This window comes from Rhinolophus ferrumequinum, chromosome 8 (assembly GCF_004115265.2).
Source record: "Rhinolophus ferrumequinum isolate MPI-CBG mRhiFer1 chromosome 8, mRhiFer1_v1.p, whole genome shotgun sequence".
Taxonomy (NCBI): domain Eukaryota; kingdom Metazoa; phylum Chordata; class Mammalia; order Chiroptera; family Rhinolophidae; genus Rhinolophus; species Rhinolophus ferrumequinum.
This window is the reverse complement of record NC_046291.1, coordinates 16,976,139-16,997,392: the sequence shown is the minus strand read 5'-3', so window position 1 is coordinate 16,997,392 and position 21,254 is coordinate 16,976,139. Positions and strand designations below refer to the sequence as shown.

The 21,254-nt window shown below is 53.4% G+C and overlaps 4 protein-coding genes across 7 annotated transcripts in view; 3 read left to right on the top strand and 1 right to left on the bottom strand.

Moving 5' to 3' along the window:
- Positions 1-5,840, top strand: part of ARPC2 (actin related protein 2/3 complex subunit 2) — a 28,433-nt gene extending 22,593 nt beyond the window's left edge. The window contains exons 8-11 of the mRNA XM_033111973.1: positions 172-298; positions 1,917-2,017; positions 2,363-2,463; positions 5,389-5,840. Of these exons, the coding sequence (XP_032967864.1) occupies positions 172-298; positions 1,917-2,017; positions 2,363-2,463; positions 5,389-5,413 (354 nt within the window). The 3' untranslated portion in view covers positions 5,414-5,840. The remainder of the gene's footprint in view (positions 1-171; positions 299-1,916; positions 2,018-2,362; positions 2,464-5,388) is intronic.
- Positions 5,841-12,181: 6,341 nt separating this feature from the next.
- GPBAR1 (G protein-coupled bile acid receptor 1) lies at positions 12,182-15,119 on the top strand. Of its 2 annotated transcripts, XM_033112346.1 has the most exons (3): positions 12,347-12,368; positions 13,236-13,407; positions 13,958-15,119. In XM_033112346.1, exons 2-3 carry the CDS (start codon positions 13,345-13,347, stop codon positions 14,993-14,995), a joined length of 1,101 nt encoding a protein of 366 aa, XP_032968237.1. In that variant the 5' UTR covers positions 12,347-12,368; positions 13,236-13,344; the 3' UTR covers positions 14,996-15,119. The 2 variants fall into 2 exon arrangements, with proteins under 2 accessions (XP_032968238.1, XP_032968237.1); XM_033112347.1 differs by lacking the exon at positions 13,236-13,407 and having other exon boundaries at positions 12,182-12,368.
- A 270-nt stretch (positions 15,120-15,389) lies between these two features.
- Positions 15,390-20,451, bottom strand: AAMP (angio associated migratory cell protein). 2 transcript variants are annotated; one of them, XM_033112602.1, is made up of 11 exons: positions 20,237-20,451; positions 19,660-19,818; positions 18,800-18,919; positions 18,149-18,288; positions 17,747-17,891; positions 17,367-17,450; positions 17,152-17,267; positions 16,887-16,990; positions 16,664-16,754; positions 16,294-16,448; positions 15,390-15,856 (listed from the first exon to the last, which is right to left on the bottom strand). In XM_033112602.1, exons 1-11 carry the CDS (start codon positions 20,355-20,357, stop codon positions 15,781-15,783), a joined length of 1,311 nt encoding a protein of 436 aa, XP_032968493.1. In that variant the 5' UTR covers positions 20,358-20,451; the 3' UTR covers positions 15,390-15,780. The 2 variants fall into 2 exon arrangements, with proteins under 2 accessions (XP_032968493.1, XP_032968494.1); XM_033112603.1 differs by having other exon boundaries at positions 19,660-19,815.
- A 217-nt stretch (positions 20,452-20,668) lies between these two features.
- The window catches only part of PNKD (PNKD metallo-beta-lactamase domain containing), a 60,592-nt gene continuing 60,006 nt past the window's right edge, over positions 20,669-21,254 (top strand). The window contains exon 1 of one of the 2 annotated variants that reach the window (XM_033112606.1): positions 20,669-20,873. In XM_033112606.1, the coding sequence (XP_032968497.1) occupies positions 20,807-20,873 (67 nt within the window). In that variant the 5' untranslated portion in view covers positions 20,669-20,806. The remainder of the gene's footprint in view (positions 20,874-21,254) is intronic. The other variant, XM_033112605.1, reaches the window with a different exon arrangement.

The following is a 21,254-nucleotide window of genomic DNA, read 5'->3' as shown; positions in this document are numbered from 1 at the left end:
ATTTTGAATAGCGGATTTAAGTAATTTCTCCTTTTTGAATCTGAAGTTCATTAGGTGTAATTGATTTTGAGCCATCTGACGGTTAATGGGCTACGAAGTCTATACCCATATCCTAAGTTGCCGTTTATCTTACACCAGATTCTCTGGTTGCTTTTTGTTTTATCATGGCAGGAGTTCAAAGAAGGCCGCAGAGCCAGCCACACAGCCCCACAGGTCCTCTTCAGCCACAGGGAGCCTCCTCTGGAGCTGAAGGACACGGACGCTGCTGTGGGCGACAACATTGGCTACATTACCTTCGGTGAGCGCATGGGGTTGCGTGTTCTGCGCTGTGCTGCGTTCACGCTGCAGACCGCCTAAGCCTGGACGGATCTGTGCGACAGTGTGTTGTTGGGCAGACGCGGGCAGACCAAATCATTCCTCCTGTCATTGCCGTGATGGTGGCAGGGCTGTCACGGACGCTCGTTACAGCTCATGTGCTATTCTTATACAGTAATCACTTCCCTGTTTTCCTGTTTTTCTTGAATCCTAAGGGAAAAGGGCAGCCTCTCATGCCAGATGTTGGGGATCAGGACCACATTAAACAGTGCTAAGCAGCTGGGTGGGAATTCTCTGTCATTTGGCGTTTCTTGGTTTTTTGCTTATTGAACTGGAGCTGCAGCCATGATTCACTTATTCCACTTTCCTACTGAAGAAATTCAAGTCTTCCCGTCTCACGGCTTCAGCCTAGTGAGTTGGCTCATCGCTAGAGCCGATAGTTTGGGATAACAGCGCCTTCACACACTACCTGATGCCACTCAGACGTCTCCTTTTATGAAGTTTTATTTAATTCACCGCAATGCTAAAGGTGTGTGTACCAGTGTATTGGTACAGTGAGTTGATTCACCCCATTTCATTCGATCTCAGCCACATGCTTTTCCCACATTACTGTCTCTGAAGTTAGGGTACAGCTTACAGTTGGTGGCATGTCCCAGTTTAATTGGCAACGTCTCTCTTTATGGCACAAAACTGATGGTGAACTTCCGGTTATGAGCGTCTTAGACTCTGTGCAGTGTAGTTATCTCCCATCCTGGTGTTAACTTCTTTTCAGGGCAAATTGACACAGGGGTCCCACCCACCCCTTCGTAGGAGGCATTTCTTCTCATTTTAGCAAAACTTCACACTCGGAGGATTTTGCTGATGGTGAGCCCACTGAGTAGAGTAGGTGCAGAAAATAGAGAGGATTCAAGAAGCCAAAGGGAAGGAGGTGCAGGTCTGCCCAGGAGCAGAGGGCTGAGCGCCTGCACAGGCCTTCAGGGGGTCGGTGCTGCGGGAGGGGCTTTTCTCAGCCCCCAGCCAAAGCCTGTCCTGTTCTCATCAAGAGAGTTCAGGTCTTTGTGCCTTAGGGTTTGGTTTTCATCACAGATTTACAGGGTCTTCTCTGGAATCTAGTTTTCTCTGAAGGCTTATTCTATGTTAGCACCAAGGGCCTAGGACAGGCAGGCTTTGTTTCCTAAACACTTTAGAAAACTAAAGTGTTTTCTCCAAAGTTACCCAGATAGCAGTATCACCTTCCAAAGAGACTGCTGCCCTGCAGAGGCAGGAGCTAGTGGGCGTGTGGCAGGCAGGGAGTTGATTTCAGAATGCACAGCTGCAGAATCCAGACCTGGGATGAATGCCCAAGACCGTTCCTTGGGGAGCCTGGGGTTTCTACATGATCTCCCTTTTTCTCAGCCTGCTCCGTTTGCCTTACTAGTACCTGCCCTCGTTGTGGTATCTATCCCTTCATCGTCTGAAGGAGAAAACCCTGACAGCCTGGGCGTAATGAAACGAGTGGATTATACTTAAGCGGGGAGATGGGAGCTGCCTGTGGGCTGCTGTTCTTTCCGCCCTGTGGCGTTGGTGTGATGCTGATGCCGTGTTTGTGCCCCCACCCTCAGTGCTGTTCCCTCGCCACACCAATGCCAGTGCGCGAGACAATACCATCAACCTGATCCACACGTTCCGGGACTACCTGCACTACCACATCAAGTGCTCTAAGGTGAGCGCCGCCGCGTCTCGGCCCTGTGCTCCGGGTCGCCGCCTCCAGCTCTGCCAATGTAAACAGTATTCCTGTAGTCCAGGCGTGCTGTGAACTCTTGAGTAGGTGGTTCTGGAGGTTTCGAGAAATGATCTCTCTCCACTTCACGACCACCACCCCCACCCCACTCCCCACAGAGAGATGAATGTGTTTGTCTCCAGAAAGGGTCACCCTCCTGCTTCCCCTTGAGGCTCTGGGTCAATCCCAGGGTGTATGTTCCCACACCTTCCCAACGACTTCTAGTGAAAACAAAGCTGGCTTTCTGGAACGGGACTCTGCTTCAGTGCTCGTTGTGTCTGCCCCCAGGCCTATATCCACACACGTATGCGGGCGAAAACATCCGACTTCCTGAAGGTGCTGAACCGCGCACGCCCGGATGCCGAGAAGAAAGAAATGAAAACAATCACGTGAGTAGGACAGGCGCATAGCAGGACCCCTTCCTCTCCGGAGCTCACTGAGGAAGAAATAGCAGGTGTTCGTGGCCTGGCCCTGCGGGTGCCTGCGCAGTAGCTGTACGTGAGGCAGCAGGGTCGGCCTGTACCTACCTACCTGACAGACTAAAGATGGGATGAACAGCTTTGCACTTCTGAGTGGGCGGGGCTAGGTTTCCTTGTTTCCCTGAGTGGCAGCTAGGAAAAAACAAAGAGACCTTTCTACCCAGATAAACTATGTTCTCTCTGGGCCCGAGTTGAGATCGGTCTTGTCCTTTTCAAGGTCTTCCTGGAGAGACAGTAATTTGCTTAACGACATTTAGTTGAGTCAGTAGGCCTGGAAACCCCCGCCCGTCCCCCAGTGTTATTTTTCCTGGTCTGCTGCTCAGCAGGAATTTTGCGTGGAGGGGAAGTTGTCTCTGTCAGGGATGGCAGTGATGAGTGTTGGTTCTGAGTGCCTAGCGCCTCAGGATTTCAGGCTTTGTGCGAGGTTCCAGATCGTGGTTTCCCTTCTGATTGAGTTTAGGCTGTCCTCTTCTCAAAGTAGTAGGTGCTTATTTGCTATCTTTTGTGCCCATTGAATAAAAGTCTTGAGGTGAACTTAGCCCCACCCTCGCACCCCTTACAGCCAGTGTATTTGCCAACGCCTGGTCCTCTTGCAAGTAACGTTTGGCTGACGTGTGCATGAGGCTTTTAGCTCCCTCCCCTGGCACTGAAGGGCCTCTTCTCCTGCCACTTGGCTGGATGAGAGAGAGGTCTGCTTCGTGCGTACCTGAGCATAGGATTTCCAATCTCCAAAACATAAGACATTGGTACAGAGCAGTTCAAGTCACCCCTGACTCCTTTAGGCAGAAACTTTAGACGCTGCCCATCTCTCATTAGGAAATTGGTACCAGAGGCCTTTCTCTGTACTAGCTCTGTGCCTACTGCCCAGAGCCTAAGGAGTGGTGTGCTGCCTTTAGCTACCGTGTTTCCCCGAAAATAAGCCCCAGTTAAGATCGTCAGCCAGAAGGACGCATTTAGTACGTTATGACGATGTTCCAGAAGAAGATGACATGACTGTATTTGAATAAATGGAGATTGTTGTACATGAAAAAAATAAGACAGCCCCTGAAAATATGCCCTAATGGAGCAAAAATTAATATAAGACTGGTGTTATTTTCAGGGAAACACGGTAGACTCTGCTTAGAGAGTTGTCCAGATGCCAGGCAACAAAGTGGCAGCAGCATTCCCTCTGCTCTGCAGCTTCGTGGCCTCTCCTAAAATGGGGGGGGGAAACAATAATGGTGGGGAAGCAGGAGAGGGTATATGTGCTGAGGCACACATGTTCTCGCCCTTCCAGAACCTTGCCTCCATCCTGGAGTTTACAAGTTCCTCTTTCCCTGCTTGCTTTCCACAGGAATGCTTTTCTCATCAGGTACCACCTTGGTGACAGTGCGTGTGAGGCAACCAATTTTGTGCCACTTTCAGGGCCCAGTGGAGAGAGGGCAATTCAGTTAAGGCCGGGAGGTAAACCAGCAGCTAGGGACAGCAGAAGGAGGCTTGACCTGGCCAGCCTGTCACACCAAACACTGGGCATCGTAAATAGACAGACATGGGGCTGCTTGCGTCACCATCAGTCCCATAACTGTTTGTCCGTTCAGGAGACAAGCCCACCCGGCAGCCACTGCCCAGTGTCTCCCGTAGGCTTTCTCCCCCACTTTACTACACAGCCAACGAGTAGTCTTAGAGGTCACTGCAAAGCAAGTGCAGTTGTCTGCAGGGCGGGAGCAACATCCTGTCCTGGTGGGGTAACTAGGAGAGGATGAGTCCTTGAAATGAATAAACTGGCTATAAACCACCTTGCTGGGGCTTAAAAAGGCAGCTTTGCCTTTTCCTATCCCGTAACCTCTCTTTGGGAGAGGTGGGCCCCAGAATGGAGGAGGAGGAGGCAAACAACTGCATCCTGAAAACCAGACCATGTTACTACTGGGGGATAGGAGTTAACTGACTCAGCTGGGTAGGAGAAGCCAGGACCCCCCCACATACACACAGTCCCCGGTACAACAGAGCAGGAGAGTCTGCAGAACCTTGAACAGCACACAGTAGGGTGTCGGGCCTGTTGTGAGAAGTGGCCCTGTATTAGAAGCCAGTCATCAGTCGTACCCCACAGTGCTCTGCCAGAATTGAACACTCACGAGCTTTTTTCTTGAGGGTGGGGGGAATAAAATACGGTTTTATTTTGCCATGGGTGAGATATTCAGAGCAGGAAAAATTAAGCCCCCATATTTTTGCCCTAATTTCCCATAGTTCTCAGCTCTCGCTTCCAGGCCGCCTTACCAAATACTCTCTGTCTTTGAGAACCAGCCTGTTCCCAAAGCTGGCCTTTCTGGGGAAATACTGGGTGGTACAGGGTACCATGACTCAGGAGCCTAAAGCCAGCAGGTGCTCTTTAACACAAAGCATAGTTGAGGGATGCTTCTTTGAATATCCTGCCCCATAGTGAAAGATTTAAGGAATTGCTGTCTGCTAGCCCGAAAAGGTACAAGCTGTGTAGAAGTATCCTGAACTCTCTACTAAGAAGAGAGTTGAGCCCGGTCCGAAATGCAGGTAGACCTAGGCCATCCAGAAATTGTGGGTAAATGATTCTCCTGTCTATTTGGTACTTTTCACGTCCTCGTGGGGTTAGCACAGGTATCTTCTTGTACCCCAAAGTAGTCACTAGGGAAAAAGAGCTGATGGAACCTTACTGTGGGAGCTGGGTCTTAGCTCGTCCCTAGAGTTCCTACATACCTCTGCCTAAGGAACCTTTCCACCTGGTGTTTGGTGTCTCTTTGGGATCCCGTCCCTAGTCCAGGAATATGGGAGGGAAGGTAAGGTGAGCCCCAAACTAGCCTTCATACTTACTCTCTGCTTTTGAAGGGGGAAGACGTTTTCATCCCGCTAACTCTTGGGAACACGAAGAGGAAGCGGCTGACAACTGAAGGCTGGAACACTTGCTACTGGATAATCGTAGCTTTTAAGGTTGCACCTCTTCAGGTTCTTAAGGGATTCTCCATTTTGGTTCCATTTTGTACACGTTTGGAAAAGAATCTGCAGAAACGAGCTGTGCTTGCAAGGACTTCATAGTTCCCAAGAATTTAAAAAAAAAAAAATCCACTTGATCAACTTAATTCCTTTTCTTTATCTTCCCTCCCTCACTCCCCGTCCCTTCTCCCCTCCTCCCAAGCTGTTTCGCTTTGCAATATGTTACTGGTAATGAGTTGCAGGATAATGCAATCTTAACTTGTTTTCTCCTAAGTATTTGAGTTCAAAACTCCTGTATCTAAAGGAATACGGTTGGGGTCATTAATAAAGAAAATCTTTCTATCTTACATGAGAATTTGCTGGGTTTCTGGACTGTGAGTCCAAGAGAGGAGGAGGGACATGGGTGAACCTGCAAAGCTGGGCTGGAGCCCTTGGGTTCAGGAGCCCCTCAGCCTTCCCTTAGAGGAGAGAACGGCTAGCTGGTGAGCTCCCGACTGGCATTTCTGAGTAAACTTGAAGATGTTTATTGTAAAGCTCGGTTACTAAGGCTGTGGCCAAGAAGCTCCCGGGACAGGAACAGGCAAGTTAAGCATCTCTGGCTTATTCTTTGCTAATGAATAACGTAGAGCATTCCCAGTGCGTTCCAAGCTGTGTGTGGCTCTGCAGGACATTGCCAGGTGTTTAGGTGCCGCTCGGATGCAAACTAAGTGGCCAGTTTCTTTCTCACACAGCAGCCTAAAAGACTAGCACACCACAAAACTCGCTTTGGGAGGGTTGAGCCTGGCAAAACAGGCTGTCCCCTGGCAGGACACGGATCCCTAAAATAAAATTAGTTCAGAAAGTTTGCTTGGTAAAGAATTACCCGGAGAACTTTAGGGACACCTGAAATGGTCTGAGGGCCATCCGAATAATGGTTTCTACCTTCTCTCCCTTTTATTTGTCTTCATCCAGTGTTCACACTGTTTTGAGAGGCCCATTAATCGTGAAATCTCCTGACTGTATCACAACCAGTACTTATTTCCTCAATTATTCTGAGATAATTGTAGATTCACATAGAGTTATAAGAAATAATACGAGAGATCCTATATGACATTGACCCGTAGCCCCGATGGTAACATCTTGCATGACTTTAGGGTAACCAGGAAACTGGCGTTGTCACAGTCCTGGCCTTTCTCAGATTTTACTAGTTTTACATGGACTCATTTGTGTGTGTATTGTGTATTTCCATGCGTTTTTATCACGTGTAGCTTTGTCACCAGCATTTTTAAAGAACAGACTAGGTCAATCAGAGTGCATCATACCTATTAAAGTATTGACTTTCAAATATGTTTTAGTTATATACACACATCATGGCTGGATTATAAAAGTGTCCCTTTGTTGTGGGTCATGATCAAGAAGTTTGAAAGCTACAGGTCATTCAGTCATCCAGACTTCATTTAAACAAGCCCTTGAAAAGCCCAGGATGCGGTTACATGTTCATCCCGTCAACAAACGTGTGCCCTGGCGAGTGCTGTCCCCTTGGTGGGGCTGACTCTGGCCTCCAGTTGGAAAGAGTGCACCACGCCGAGTCTGCCCACTGTTTCCCTGCGATGTGACCCTTTCTCACCTACTTGTAGCAGGTGGAAAACCTGGCCAAATTAGATACACTGAGAGATGGTGACATGCATGTATTTTGTACCCCATGAGCTATTAAAGGGGTTTTCAAGGGTAATTTTGAACTATTTTTTGCTTTCCTGCTGACTTGCGAACATAACTCCTTAGTAAGCTGGAACTCACTGTACTCTCGCCAGTAGTGGGAATCAGATTTCTGAGAAATGCTGTGGATGGCAAGGCCAGTGTTGCTTAGAAAATACGGAGTTAGGGGGAGAAAGAGGCATTGAATATTTTTTATAGCAATAAATCCTACAGAAGTGTCTTAATTCTAAGACTACAAGTTCAGACAATGAAGTTTGCGAACTCATCCTAGAAAAAGTGCTACATACCTCATTGCCGGATATTACTACGGTCACCTTCGAAGTACTCCCCTTGGGAAGCTATGCACCGATGCCAGTGCCTAGTCCACCCTTCAAAGCAATTTTGGAACTCTTTTTGAAATGGCCATCAGAGCTGTCATCATCTTACCCTTGATGTCCTGAATGTCATCAAAATGTCTTCCTTTCAGTATTTCCTTTATCTTCGGGTAAAGAAAGAAGTCATTGGGGGCCAGATCAGGTGAGCAGGGAGGGTGTTCAGTTATTTATTTACTGGCTAAAAACTCCCTCACAGACAGTGCCATGTGAGCTGGTGCATTGTCGTGATGCAAGAGCCAGGAATTGGTGAAAAGTTCAGGTCGTTTTCGTCTAACTTTTTCACGCAGCCTTTTCAGCACTTCCAAATAGTAGACTTGGTTAATTGTCCAGTTGGTACAAATTCATAATGAAGAATCCCTCTGATACCAACAAAGGTTGCAACAAGTTCGCAAATTTAATTGTCAGACCTCCGTATGTTGGCATAAAAAAATCCATGCTTTTGGTAAAAACCCCTCTCCAAACTCACTCCTTTGTTTTCACCTGTTTGCAAGACACACGTGGTGTTAGTGTGGCTGTGGTCTCAAGACCCTCCCTCCTCTTGTGGACAAAGGCCCACTGTAACTTCAGCCAAGGCCCGCAGGACTACGGGAGGAGGGAGGTCTCAGGATGAGGGTCAGCACACGGGGTGTGGGCTGGGGAAAAGGGAAGTTAGTCTCAGCCACTGCCCGAGGGTCCACGCCTGGCAAATGTAAGTGACCTTGGATATAAGCTGTAGAGGTGGGAAGCAGTGTTGTGAAGAGAGACCTGGTTAGTAATAGTGTGTGACTGAGCAACTTGCTTAATCTGCGCCTTGGTGGCCTCACCTTTAGTTGGATATAACCCCGTCTATCTCAGGACTTTATAAAAGGAAGAGAATGGATAAGCGCCTATCACATCACAGGCATTTATAATGCCTATAATTATACTTGATAATGCTATCTAATAAACCTCAGTTCCGTTCCTATTCACTTAAGGGGATCAGAAGTGGCAGGCCTGTTAAGGAAGAGAGAGAAGTCCAATGTAAGGCAAGGTCACTCTGTCTTGGGGTTTTCCAGGTCCTCCCAAGAGAGTTGCACTTTTCCCTGCATGGGTGCCGTTCACCTGCAGTGGGGGTAAGGAGGGTGTTGGTGGGAATCTCCTTGCCTGGATCAAGTAGGAGCTGAGCATGCTGAGAACTAGGAGCTTGGCAGGAAAGGAAATAAGATGAAGAGGAAGTAGAAGGGTGGGCTCAGGACAGGAGGTTGAAATCAGGAAAAGAAGGAATGCTGTCTGCTACATAGGCTGCCTTCCGGGGAGGTGTTACTTAGCAGTTGCCGTATTCCCTTCAGTTTCATTTCAAAGTTGGCTTGATGGACCTTCCTCCCAAAAGCTACAGGGGCTTGAGACCTAAGCCTGGCTCTACTCGGAGGGATCATTTCGAATTCAAGCATTTCTTCCCTCTTCTGGGTATTGCTAGAAGCACTGCAATTTCTGTGGCTCCTCGGGAGACCTGGAGAATCGGGCTATTGGACCTTAACAGGAGGACCAAGATTTCTTCTACCCTGTAGCTGACTTAGGGCTTCCTGAAGCCAGGATCCTGACCAGTCTCAGTCACGAGATTGTGTCCAGAACCCTTCAGAGGCGCCTAAGGACTCACGGCTCTTCCTTACAGGGAGTGAAGCTCAAGGAGGCCGAGCAGGATCCAGGATGCCCCAGTGCCCCGTTGCCTCCACTCATCTAATTAGTACCTCCAGCCTCTGCATACCACCCCCAGACCCCAAGGGTCAGCAGAGAGAAATTCCTATCTCCAAGAGAATGGAATGGACGAAGGAATCCCGTAAGGGTTCCCAGCCAGAGTCCGGATCAGGCACGGGGGCTAGGGTTGGGGCAGTAGGGCCTGCAGTCAGCTGAATGGAGCATCTGCAAACAGCCTGCACCAGGGCCCTCCTGTGGGCCAAGGAGAAAAGGACTGGGGTGAGGCATCCCAGGGATTGATGGGGAACAGAGAGGAACTTGGTGATCCAGTAAGTAAGAAACAGCTGGGCAAGCAAGGTTCGGAACCCAGGCTTCCCAGCTCCCGCCGCCTAAGTTGTCCCCCTTCACACGTCATCCCACACACACTGTTTAGACAGAGCAGTGAAGAAGAAACACAGACATCCTGGATCCCGCAGGGAGGAGGCCCGGGCTGGGAACAGAAGGAGGTCTGTTTATTCCTGGCAGTCCGATATCTGAGGGGCCCCACACCAGACTCTGGGGTGAACTCTCCCAGAGCCTCTGACTTCTGCCCGACGGATAGCCTGGGGCTGAGACCTCCTGCTGGAACCCAGTGTCCTCTGCACACCAGCTCCCTTGAGGATAGGTTTGAGGCTGGATGCTTTCCTCTTCCCACTTTTTGTCCCGAAAGAAATCCTGCCTCTCCAGGACCCCTGACCGCTGTGCCTCCAGCCCCTTCAGCTCAGGCCTCCCCCAGAGAGCCCAGAAGTCCCCTTGCTCTGTCCACTTGTACTCAAATGAGGAAGTCTTTCCTAATGTCTCACCCCCAGCTTTCTTGCTGCAGTTTTAGCCTGTTCCCTCCCATTTCAGGTCTTCAGGGAGTGTAACTGGCTTTTCTCCCTCACCCCAAAGCCAATCTTTATATGGAAATGGGGGCACCACACCTCTTGCTTCTTAGCCCTGAAAGTGCCATTCCTCTCTACAGTTAGGCACTGCATGAAGACATTTTGGTCAATGATGAACTGCATATATAGGACAGTGGTCCCATAAGATCATCGTAGAGCTGGAAAATTCCTATTGCCTAGTGATTTTGTAGTGCAATGCATTACACAAATAACCACTGTGTTACAATTGCCTGCAGTATTCAGTACAGTAACATGCTGTGCAGGTTGGTAACCTAGGAGCTGTAAGGGAACAGAATTTGTCACCCCAAAATATGTCTCTGGCATAAGGATTATTTTAGGCTGGTTAATTTTAAGAAACCGGCAGACTTTAAAGAAGCTCTGAAAACCAAGTAGTAATTACCCTTTGTAAAATACATGTACATTTGTGAGGGTGTCTCCCTCACTGTACCAGGAAGATGGGGATGACCTTATCTCTAGAAATTTAATGCAGAAGACCACGACTTAAATCTGCATAACAACCTTTCCCTTGTTTGCATGCTTCCCCCCCCCACCCCACCCCCAGCATCTTTTGTCTTAGGCTGAAGATGGTATTTAGGTGATGACTTCAGCCATTTTGATGAGTTTCTACTCACTTTTCCTGGATCGCTCCCAGGTATACATGTTATCAAACTTTTGTTTGTTGTTTGTTTTTCTGTTCATTTGTATGTCTCAGCCAAGAGCCCAGAAGGGTAGAGGAAAAATTATTTTTCCTCCCCTGCAGAGCTTTAGGTTGTACCATAGAACCTAGGGTAGCTATACCATCTAGGTTAGTATAAGTACATTCTATGATGTTCCCACAACAAAGAAATCGCCTAACGATGCGTGTCTTAGAAGGCATCCCTGGTTAAGTGGCACATGACTGTATCTAGTTTCCTCAGTTCCCCTGTGGAGCAAGTGTCATTCCCCTCTTGCTTTTCATAGGCTCTCTAGGTGCCTTTCTCAAGGGAATTCTTTCTCAGAGCGGACAGGTGGCTGGAGGGAAGGACCGTGCAGAGAAGGGCAGAAATCCTATTCATGTGAATAACTGCTAACTTAGAGTGCGTATGCGCCAAGCGCTGAGCTCAGTGTTTGTCACACATCATTTCATTTAGTCTCAAAATAGGTGAGTACAATGTGAGCCCGTTTTACCGATGAGGAAACTAAGGCAAGAGGACTTGAGTTATTTGCCCAAATACACACAGCTAAAAAAGTAGTATCCCAGCCAGGATTCGAGATCCAAAGCCAGGCTTTCTGATTCCCAAACTGGCTCATGCCTCTTCATCATCATGGAGGAGTCATTTGTTGAGACCCCCTACCCCCCATTAGGCACTGGGATATATGCAGTTACATATGTTATACCGTGATATTCCCCACACCCCTGAGAGTGATTTTCCTTGTTCCCATTTTACAAGTGGGAAAATTGAGTACCAGAGGTAGCTTACCCAAGATCACACCTCCAGAGTCATTTGTACCTTGTAGCCCAGAATTTGACTCAGAGTAATTGAGAAAAGTGTGGAATGACTCCCGATTCTGGAAGGCAAGTTTGGCTTTATAAGCTGAAAGTTCTATCAGGCAATAGGATGGGGGCAGTGAAGATCCTCAGGCCCCAAACACCCCCACCACTGACACCCTCACACACACTCCTCTTTCACAGACCGGCAGAATTATAGAGCTGGATGTGCTATCAGCTGGCTGGCCACTCGGGTATGAGGCTTATAAAATGTAAATGTATTTGCTGGGGTAGGAAGTGGAGAGGGTAGTCAAAATCATTCATTAACTGGAATGCATTTCTCAGATAAGCTAGTCAGCAGCAGGAGAGAGGTCTCCAAGCTGGGAGGCCTGAAATAGAGGCTCTTCACCTAAGTGGCAAGTTCTAGCCGGTGGCTGGAAAGGGGTAACACTAGTACAGCAGGAGGGGAAGGAAGGCCTCCCAGTTGCTACACGCAGGGTGTGCCACGTCCCACCCCCGGAGGCGGGGCCAGACTGAGCCCCACCAGCCTCGGCTCCATCCCTCCACAACCCAAGTCTGGGCAGAGCCCGGGCTGCCCAGAACCCAGGGCCCTGCTTGCTCCCGGAGTGGAGGCACCATGCTCCCCCGTCCCGGGACGTCGCGTATGTCCCGAAGTCCTGCAGGGCTGGCTGCAGCAGCTCCTTGATGCTCAGAGGAAGACCCAGGCTGGGCAAGCAACACCTGTCTCTCTCCAGCAGCCATGTGAGTAGCTTCGGGCCCCCACCTCCCCCACCCCCCGCCTTGGCTGCACCTGGAGACCTCCGCCCCAGACCTGGAAGAAGAAAGCCACAGCACCTAGCTCCAAGCCACCAGAGCCACAGGGGTGTGCAGTGCGTGGGTCCCACTGCCCACATACCCCTGGGAACTTGCCCCTGGGGGCTGACCATGCCCTTCTTGCTGCTCTGGTCGCAGTGGGGTGGCTCTGGTCCAGGAGAGGATTGGGGCTCCAGCCCAGGATCCAGAGGCCAGGTTGGAAGTAATGGATCCTGATATCTTTGGACGAAAGGGAACAGAAACCGGAGGGCTGCGGAGAAGGAAAGATGTCCTGAGTGGCGGGCACTAGGGGAGATTGAGGAAGAAGAACGAGGAGAGGGGGAGGGAGTGCAGCAGCCGGGAGGTCCCACTTGGGCAGCCTGTGGAGAACGGAATAGAAGGGGCAGCTTCTCCTGAGCTCAGAGTGGCTGTGTGATCCTCCCACCTGGGGGAGGGGGCAGGTAGAAATCTTCCCTTTATTGACTTTAATCCTAGCAACAGAAGCTGCTTCCCGGTTGACAGAAGCAGGAGTTACAGGCAGGGCCCAGGACCACTCCTGGTTCCCTGATGTGGCAGTGGGGCCAGAGTGCTGGAGGACTGGGGGCAGGGAGTCAAGGGAAGGAAAGGACAGGGACAGATCAGAGCCACAGAGAGGCCTGGCCCTGTCCAGCAGCTCCTCTTTCCTCTCCTCTGGGGTCAGCGTCAGCCCCGGCAGCAGGTAGTGGGGGGGGGGGCATCTTCCTTGCCGATGGCATCTCCACACGCACAGCCAATCCTTCCCCCTCCCCCTCCCAGCAACTCCTCTCCCTCCTCCAGGTCTCCCGAAGGGCCCTGTTGCTAGTGTGATGCGGATGAGTCAAGTTTATGGGCTGGAAGTCCTACCGGAGGCTGCTCACTGAGCAGTAACCAAAGGGCTACAAGGGCGATGGGGGGAGGGGGTCCAAAGGACAGGGCACCCCGCTTGCTGCCATTGCCCTGGCCTCCTCACGTGAGTGCTCAGCGAGCCCCGCTTCTTCCTCACTCCTGCCCACACCCCCAATCCTTAATGCTCTGGTGTCAACCAAGCTGTGAGCATCTGAAGACAGGGACCCCTCTCCCTCTTAGCACCCACTCCTAGCACGTGGTCCCAGCCCCAGCCCAAAGGAAGCTCTCAGCTTTGGAGGCCTCACCAGGTGGAAATAGGGATGGACAAGATGCTTTGGGGCTGGGTGGATCCGCCTTTTAGTCTAACGAGATGCATAAACACAGCTGCCCCGAGGGGACCAAGCAGGTAACAAAAATGGGCAAAGTGGCCTGGTGGGGACCTGTCCAAAGGCAGCCACTGCTCTGCTGCAGCTGGTTGCTGCCATGCAGGACGTACATGTAGCCGCACCTGATTTCTTAAGCCAAAAATAGATACTTTTAAAAAAACGTTAATTGCTATTAATTGAAGAAACATTGTATATCAGCAGATAGGATATGGCCTACAGGACTTTGGTCTGCAGCCTCTGGATTAATGTGCAGCCCCACCCTAACTGGTCTCCCCGTCTTGCGTCCAGGCATGCCGGCCGTTGCTTCAGGCCTCCCCTGTGCCCAGGCCCAAGATGACACCCAACAGCACCAGGGATGTGCCCAGTGCCGTTCCCGTGGGGGCCTTAGGGCTCTCCCTGGTCCTGGCAAGCCTCATCGTCATGGCCAACCTGCTCCTGGCCCTGGGCATCGCGGGGGACCGCCACCTGCGCAGCCCGCCTGCTGGCTGCTTCTTCCTGAGCCTGCTGCTGGCGGGGCTGCTCACCGGGCTGGCCCTGCCTGCGCTGCCAGGCCTCTGGAGCCAGAGCCACCGAGGTTACTGGTCCTGTCTCTTCCTCTACTTGGCTCCCAACTTCTCCTTCCTCTCCCTGCTCGCCAACCTGTTGCTGGTGCACGCGGAGCGCTACATGGCGGTACTAAGGCCCCTCCGCGCCCGTGGGAGCACTCGGCTGGCCCTGCTCCTCACCTGGGCTGGCCCCCTGCTCTTTGCCAGCCTGCCCGCCCTGGGGTGGAACCACTGGGCCCCTGGTGCCAACTGCAGCTCCCAGGCTGTCTTTCCAGCCCCCTACCTCTACCTCGAAGTCTACGGGCTGCTGCTGCCTGCCGTGGGTGCTGCCGCCCTTCTCTCCACCCGCGTGTTGGTCACCGCCCACCGCCAGCTGCAGGACATCCGCCGGCTGGAGCGGGCAGTGTGCCGAGGGGCACCCTCGGCTCTGGCCCGCACCCTCACCTGGAGGCAAGCGCGGGCACAGGCCGGAGCCACATTGCTCTTTGGGCTGTGCTGGGGGCCCTACGTGGCCACGCTGCTCCTCTCGGTCCTGGCCTACGAGCAGCGCCCACCCCTGGGGGCTGGAACTCTGTTGGCCCTCATCTCACTGGGCAGTGCCAGTGCCGCGGCCGTGCCTGTGGCCATGGGGCTGGGTGATCAGCGCTACACGGCTCCCTGGAGGGCTGCTGCGCGAAGGTGTCTCCACGCACTGCGGGGAAGAGCCTCCCGGGCCGGTCCTGGCCCCAGCACTGCCTACTGCACCAGCAGCCAAAGCAGCGTGGACCTGGACTTGAACTAGGGGCAGGGCCTCTGCGCACTCCTGCGAGAAGCGTCCACTGTCATGGCCAACAAGCCCGTCTCCACTGGTCCCACACCTCTGTATCAAAGACCCTGCCTCTGTTTTACCCCAGCCTAGCCGAATAAAGCTCTTTGGGGCCAGGTTATTGGTATTTCATTCCGTATCACAGAAAGGCAGAGACAGGTGAACAGCTGTGGAAAGAACCTAAAGCCAGATGGGTATCAAGGGAGATTCCAACTCTGGACAGGCCAGCCATTGTAGGTGAGGACGTACCACCCGCAGAGAGGGTGAGCTGAGAGCTGGAAATCCAGCAGATGGGGGGCGGGGGCTCACTCTCACATGCCCCTGTTTCCTCCTCAGGTCCAGCCACCACAAAATCCACACAGACACTATCTCTGGGAAGTATATTTTATTTACATTTTTAAAATCTGTAACTAATCTCTCTTCCTCCTTTCCACCCCCAGAGACTTGGGAAGGGAAAGAACGGGCACTTCAAAGACCTACTCCCCACATACAAATATGCACCCCATGACTCACACCAGCAAAGGAAAGTGAAAGAGAAAGAGGTCTGAACCTCCCTCTGAGGGATCGGCCAGGTCTGCGTGAGGGGGGAGGGGCCCGAGGGGTGGGTCTCTTAAGAGAAGAAAGGGACAGAGGGGGCAAGTCAGTGTGAAGGGGTTGGAAAGTAGCCCGAGGCCCCTCTCCTCCTCTTGTACCCTCCTGCCTCTGCTAGTGAGGGGTCTCCCTTCATCCCAACACCAGACGCAAAGCAGAGGCTGCAGCCACTAGCGGTCAGGTCTCTGGACACAAAATACTTTTGCTTTGTGGTCTCCTGATGTGGTCACCACCAGGGAGGCGTCTCTGTGGACAGAAAGCATGGGTCAAAGGAAATGGTCAAAGCCCACCACCAGGGGCCCCCCCAGGGGCCTCCTCCAGCTCATCAAGTCTAGACCCCTAGTGCCTGGAGCTAAGCTGACACACCCACGTCGGGTAAACTCGAGTAAACACACTTGAAGCCAGCAACCAGCGAGGGGCTGAGAGGAGAGCCACAGCTTGAGGGAAGTCCTTCCAGCCCCTCAGCCCCAGGACTGACCGGGGAGACCAGGGTAGGTCACTGTGAACCGGAAGCCACAATTCGCTCAGGCTTCCCAGCACCCCTGCCTCACGGGTTGCGACCAAGCCGTGGGTCCTAGCTTCCCTCGGGAATGCCCTCCCATACCCCCAGGTCCCTGTGTACCCCCACGTGCTATTCCCACCTTCTAAACAGAGAGACCCCAGCCATTGCCTGCTTCACTTACTTGCTGAGGGCGAAGTCCAAGATCTCGGCCGTGTGGCCCCTGTAGTCAGTCAGCAGGCGGCCGGTCCGAGCATCCCAGAGGCGCACGATGCCATCCAGGCTGCAAGTGTAAACCACGGCGGTGCCTGCCTCCCACAGCAGCTGCACAATGCCCGACTGCACCAGGATGCAACAGAGGCAGAGTGAAGGTCAAGGGCAGGAGAGCTGAGGCATCTGCTCCCAACTCTCATGGAGGGAAGGAGGGGAGAAGAGGGGAGAGGAGAGGAGGACAGGCCATCGAGAAGGACCAAGCAGAAGCCACGTCTAGGGCAGATGCTCCTAGAGGTCGAGGCTTCCACACGGCCCTGGCCGTGCCTTGAGGTTGCCTGTACCTGGTGCTGACACTGGTGCCTGAGGGTCTGCGTAGACAGGTCATAGATGGCCAAGGTCCCATCCAGGTAGCCAACAGCTGCCAGAGGCATCCTGGGTAGAAAAGAGCACCACAGAGATCACGGAGGGACCTGGGCTCACATGCCCTCATTCCTTCCTGTTCCCCCAAGCCCCCTTCACCCCCGTCCCTCCTGTCTCCAGCCTGAGGCCCTGGCTCACACTCACACGCTGCAGAAGCCCAAGGACTCCACTGAGTTGGACTCGCTCTCCTCCCCTTCTCCCAGGCTGGGCTGGGAGGCCACAGTCTCAGGCCTGAAGACACCTACCACCTGGGAGCCAGAGGAAAGGGTCAGAGAAGGGCCTGGAAACTTGGTCCTCTAATACAGAAAGAAGGCAGTGGGGCAGGGAGGTCGAGTGAAGAAAGAAGAGAAGGGAAGGAGAGGAGGCAGAAAGCGGAGGGCTCCACAGCTCAGCTCCAGGTCTCACTCACCTTGCCGGTAGTGGCACTGACCAACTTGGCCTGGCAATCCACGGAGCCAGTTAGGACCAGGCTGCCATCCTGGTTGGTGGCAACACAGGTCAGAGGGCCCTGGTGACCCTCAGTCCCTAGGATGGAGCAGGGGGGGATAAGTGACACTTCATCCTGCCCCAGATCTCAGCCCCTTCCTTACAAAGGCCCAGGGTAACACTCGCCCCCTTTGTTACCTTTTAGGACATGGATCGGGTTTCCCTGCTTCAGGTCCCAAATCCTGATGGTGCCGTCTTCATAGCCAACCACAGCTCTCTTCCCTAAAGGGCCAGAAGCACAGATGAAGAGAGGACAGACGGCACACTCAGACACACCCAGCGAGAGAATGGAGAGGGCAAGGAAGTGAGGGGACACTGCCCCCAAGGACCAGCCGAGGAGACCACTTCAGGGTGGGAAAGGGGGAACTGTCTGCTCGGGGACCTAGGACATCAGTGCTAAGAGCAGGCTCGGAGATTGCCAGCTGTGGCCCTGGAGGGAGCCTAAGAGACATGGCACGCCACGTCCAACCTCTGCACTCGGGAAAGCACTCAGGGATGCTCACGGGAGCTGCTCTCACCATCAGGGAGGACTCGGCCACAGGTGGCTGGGCAGCTGGGACCCTGGAAGGTCTTGCAGTCACCATTCGGGACCTTCCACATCCAGGTGTTGCCATCGGCGGTGCCCGCAAGTAGGACAGGTGCCCGAGGGTGCCACTCCATCCACTGGACAGAGAGGAAGAGTCAGCAGGGAGGCCCATCACCCCATCTCACCTAGGAACCTGCCTCATGAGCCCCACCAACCTTTCCTTGCTTTTGAATCAGTGGGGACATTCTAGGTGACAGGCACAGATATTGGTGCTGCACCTTGAGAGTGCACTGGCTCAGAGGTGGCTGGTCTGATAAAGATGGGACTAGACCCCCAAGCGCTCACCCTGGACCCAAGACCCCTCCAGAATTGAATCCCACTCTGATGATCTCACCTCCAGATCTCCTGCTTCAAAGGACCAGACCTCCTCCTTGGTGTCTACCTGCCACACTTTCAAGAGGCCACTCATGTCCCCTGTGGCCACTAGGGTAGAGTCATGGCTGAAACCAGCACAAGTCACAGAGTCCTTATGGCCTTCAAGGAAAAGTGGGCAGAAAAAGAACATCAGGGCCCCTAGTGAGGGGGACACATGACCCAGGTATTTGGCCCCTAAAGGACCAGCTGGGAACAAAAGGGCAGGCCCTAGCTGAACAGGTAAGCAAACTCACTGCCGCTGCAGGAACTCACACACCCAGGTCTTCCCAGAGGAGACCGTGCTGCCCCCAACACAACCACACGTAGCTGCGGCCTCTGTCTTCCCCTCCGCCCACTCCACACCTCTGCCTGGAATACCCACATCCTTCCCTCTTCCCAAACACGCCAACGCCAGCCTGTGTCGCCGCCTCAGGCCTTTCCCACACTCCCTTCCCAATTCGTGCCTCACTCCCCTATGTCCCTGACAGACGACGTTATTCTGTTTTGGGGTCCTCAGGCCCAGCCCAGAGCTGGCAACACGGGGATCGATACGTGGCTGTTGGATGCACACCCGCTGCAGGCCAGCCCCCTAGGACCCCCAAGGGGACACGACCTCACCTGGGCCCCTCACCTGCGCACTCAAAGAGCAGCTCCCCGTCGCTGAGCCTCCACACAAAGGCTTTGTCATCTTCACCCCCCGTCACTGCCAAGGTGTTGGTCTTGGGGTCGAGGCTCACACAAAACACAGATGCTGTCCCAAGAGATATTCCATGAGTAAGGGGCTCCCACCTAGGGTTCAGTCCTTTGGGACCTGCAGGAAGCCCACCCCCTTCCACCCAAAGCAACATGTCTTTCCTCAGGGAAAGAAGGGTGCATTCAAGTTCTTCTAAGTTTCAAGCATCAGGTCGTTGGAGAAGTCACTCCCCAAGCCTGCCAAGCTCCTCCGGGGCAGATCCCCCTACAGTGCTGCCCCCTTCACCAGCCCCCACTAACGCTGTGGACACGAGGAGGGTGCATGTGCAGCGCTAATGCTCTCAGCCTGGGATGCCACCCGGCTGGGTACAAACAGGGAGGGGAGCATCACGGTACTGGTGCTTATGAAGAGCTAACTTTTGAGGATTATAGCAAATACGCTCAAAAGGGTACTGTAACATCGCATTTACACCAAGGTAACGTTTTAAAAGAAAATTAAGTACAATTGTCACCCCAATCAACTTGAATTAAAAAAAGAAAACTAAGATCCAGAGAAGCTGATAAAAATCATAAATTGGTCAGTAGCAGTGATAGGATTTGAACCTACGTTTCTCAAGGGACTCGAGGGGCCAAGCTCGCCTCCATTCCATCATACTGCCCCCTACCTGCGAGCTCCTCCAGGGCCAGGCCAGCCTTTTCCCATCTCTGGGTCCCTCCTAACGCTCTGTACACAGCGGATGTGCGATGCTCCAATGCCCGCGGGGCCCGCGTTTACGAGGGCTCTCCTCACAGACCTACCTGAGTGCAAGGCAAAGGTGACCTCACTATCATCTGGGCCCTCCATGCTGCCGACCACCCCTTCCTGGGGTTCCAGAACCCAGCCCTCCTCGTTGCCCTCTTCCTCTTCTTCCTCTTCCTCGAAGTCGACATCTTCCATCTCTTGGGCTAGATCATCTGCTTTGGGGAGAGGGATAAAAGATGGGGCTCAGCGGGCGGTAAGAGGGATGGAGAGAAGTGTGGGGAGGCCTGGCGCTGGGGTGGGTCAAGTGGCAAGAGAGTAGGTGAGGTCACGTTGGATGAAGCGGGGGCATAGGAGGGGTCTGGGAACCTGAGGTTGGCCAGAGACTGTGTGGAAAAGGAGGACCGAGGGGATGATGGGAAGGGGGTGTGTGAGGGGAAGGGCCAAAGGAGGCGTCAGGGGAACCCCCACCCCGGCCAGGCCTGAGAACTAAGTGTGGGGGTGGGGGAGAGGGGCAGGGCGAAGGAGGTCGGTAGGAATAACCGGTGGGGTGTGCAGGGGAGGCGGGAGAAGCAGGGGTCAGAGGCCAGGGGTGAACGCCTCCTGTCCCATGGCCTGAGGACCAGCAATGCTCACCCGGGTCCGGCGGACCGGGATCCAGTTCTACCACCTCGATAATCTCTTCATCACCATGGAAGCTTAGGGTCTCCAGTGGGGGGGTGTCAGCAGCAGCCCCGCTTTCCGATTCGGACTCCATGCGGCGCAAGCGGCCGATCCACTTCTCTGGGCCCAAACGCCTCCCAGAGTCAGCTCTGCGCGACGACGCGGAACTCGAGCCCCTCCTCCCGGGAAGGAAGTAGGCGTAGGCGACTCCCCCAGCAAGAAGAGCGACGGCCGCTCGGCCAGTAGGGAAAAGGGTTGGCTAGGTTAACCACCAATCATAGGGCAGAGTTGGGAGACAGGGACGAGGCGTGGCGGGAAGAACCCAAACTCCGCCCGACCTGACTCCGCCCCTGACAGGAGGGAAACAAGCGAGCGTGCGCGCCTCCGGATCTCCTGGGAAGAGTAGTTCTCGCCGGTTCTCTCCGCGGGCTTCTGGAAGATGTAGTTTCTGGTCTGTAGGCGGGACGGAAGGAGCGGGGGTGGCCCCTTACGCAAACTACAATTCCCGACGGGGAGCGCGGTGAAGGGGGGTGGGATCTGAACATGGCGGCGGTGGTAGCTGCTACGGCGCTGAAGGGCCGGGGGGCGAGAAATGCCCGCGTCCTCCGGGGTAAGGAGAGGGGCCCCGGGGGAGGGCAGTACTTCAGGGCATACCTTTTTTTCACATCCCGCCCGGCGATAGCAGGAGGTTAGGGCTGTCGATTCCTGCTCGCACCTCCCTACAGGATGTTAAAGAATCTGGGGGCTAAAAGATGGTCTCTAGAGGTCACCCAGTCCATCCCTCTGCCTTCGGGTTTCACAGCATCTCTGGGGTCTTGCTGCGAGAGGGAGCCCCAAGGAAGCCTTTTAGACTCCCGCGCTCCAGGTGTTTTCACACTCACCGCAGTGCAGAGGCAAGAGCCCTCAGCTTTTGGAGGCTTGGGTTCCAGCCCCGGATAATTAGCAGTTTGACCTTGGGAGAAGCAGTTCGTCTTTCCGGGCTTCAGTTTCC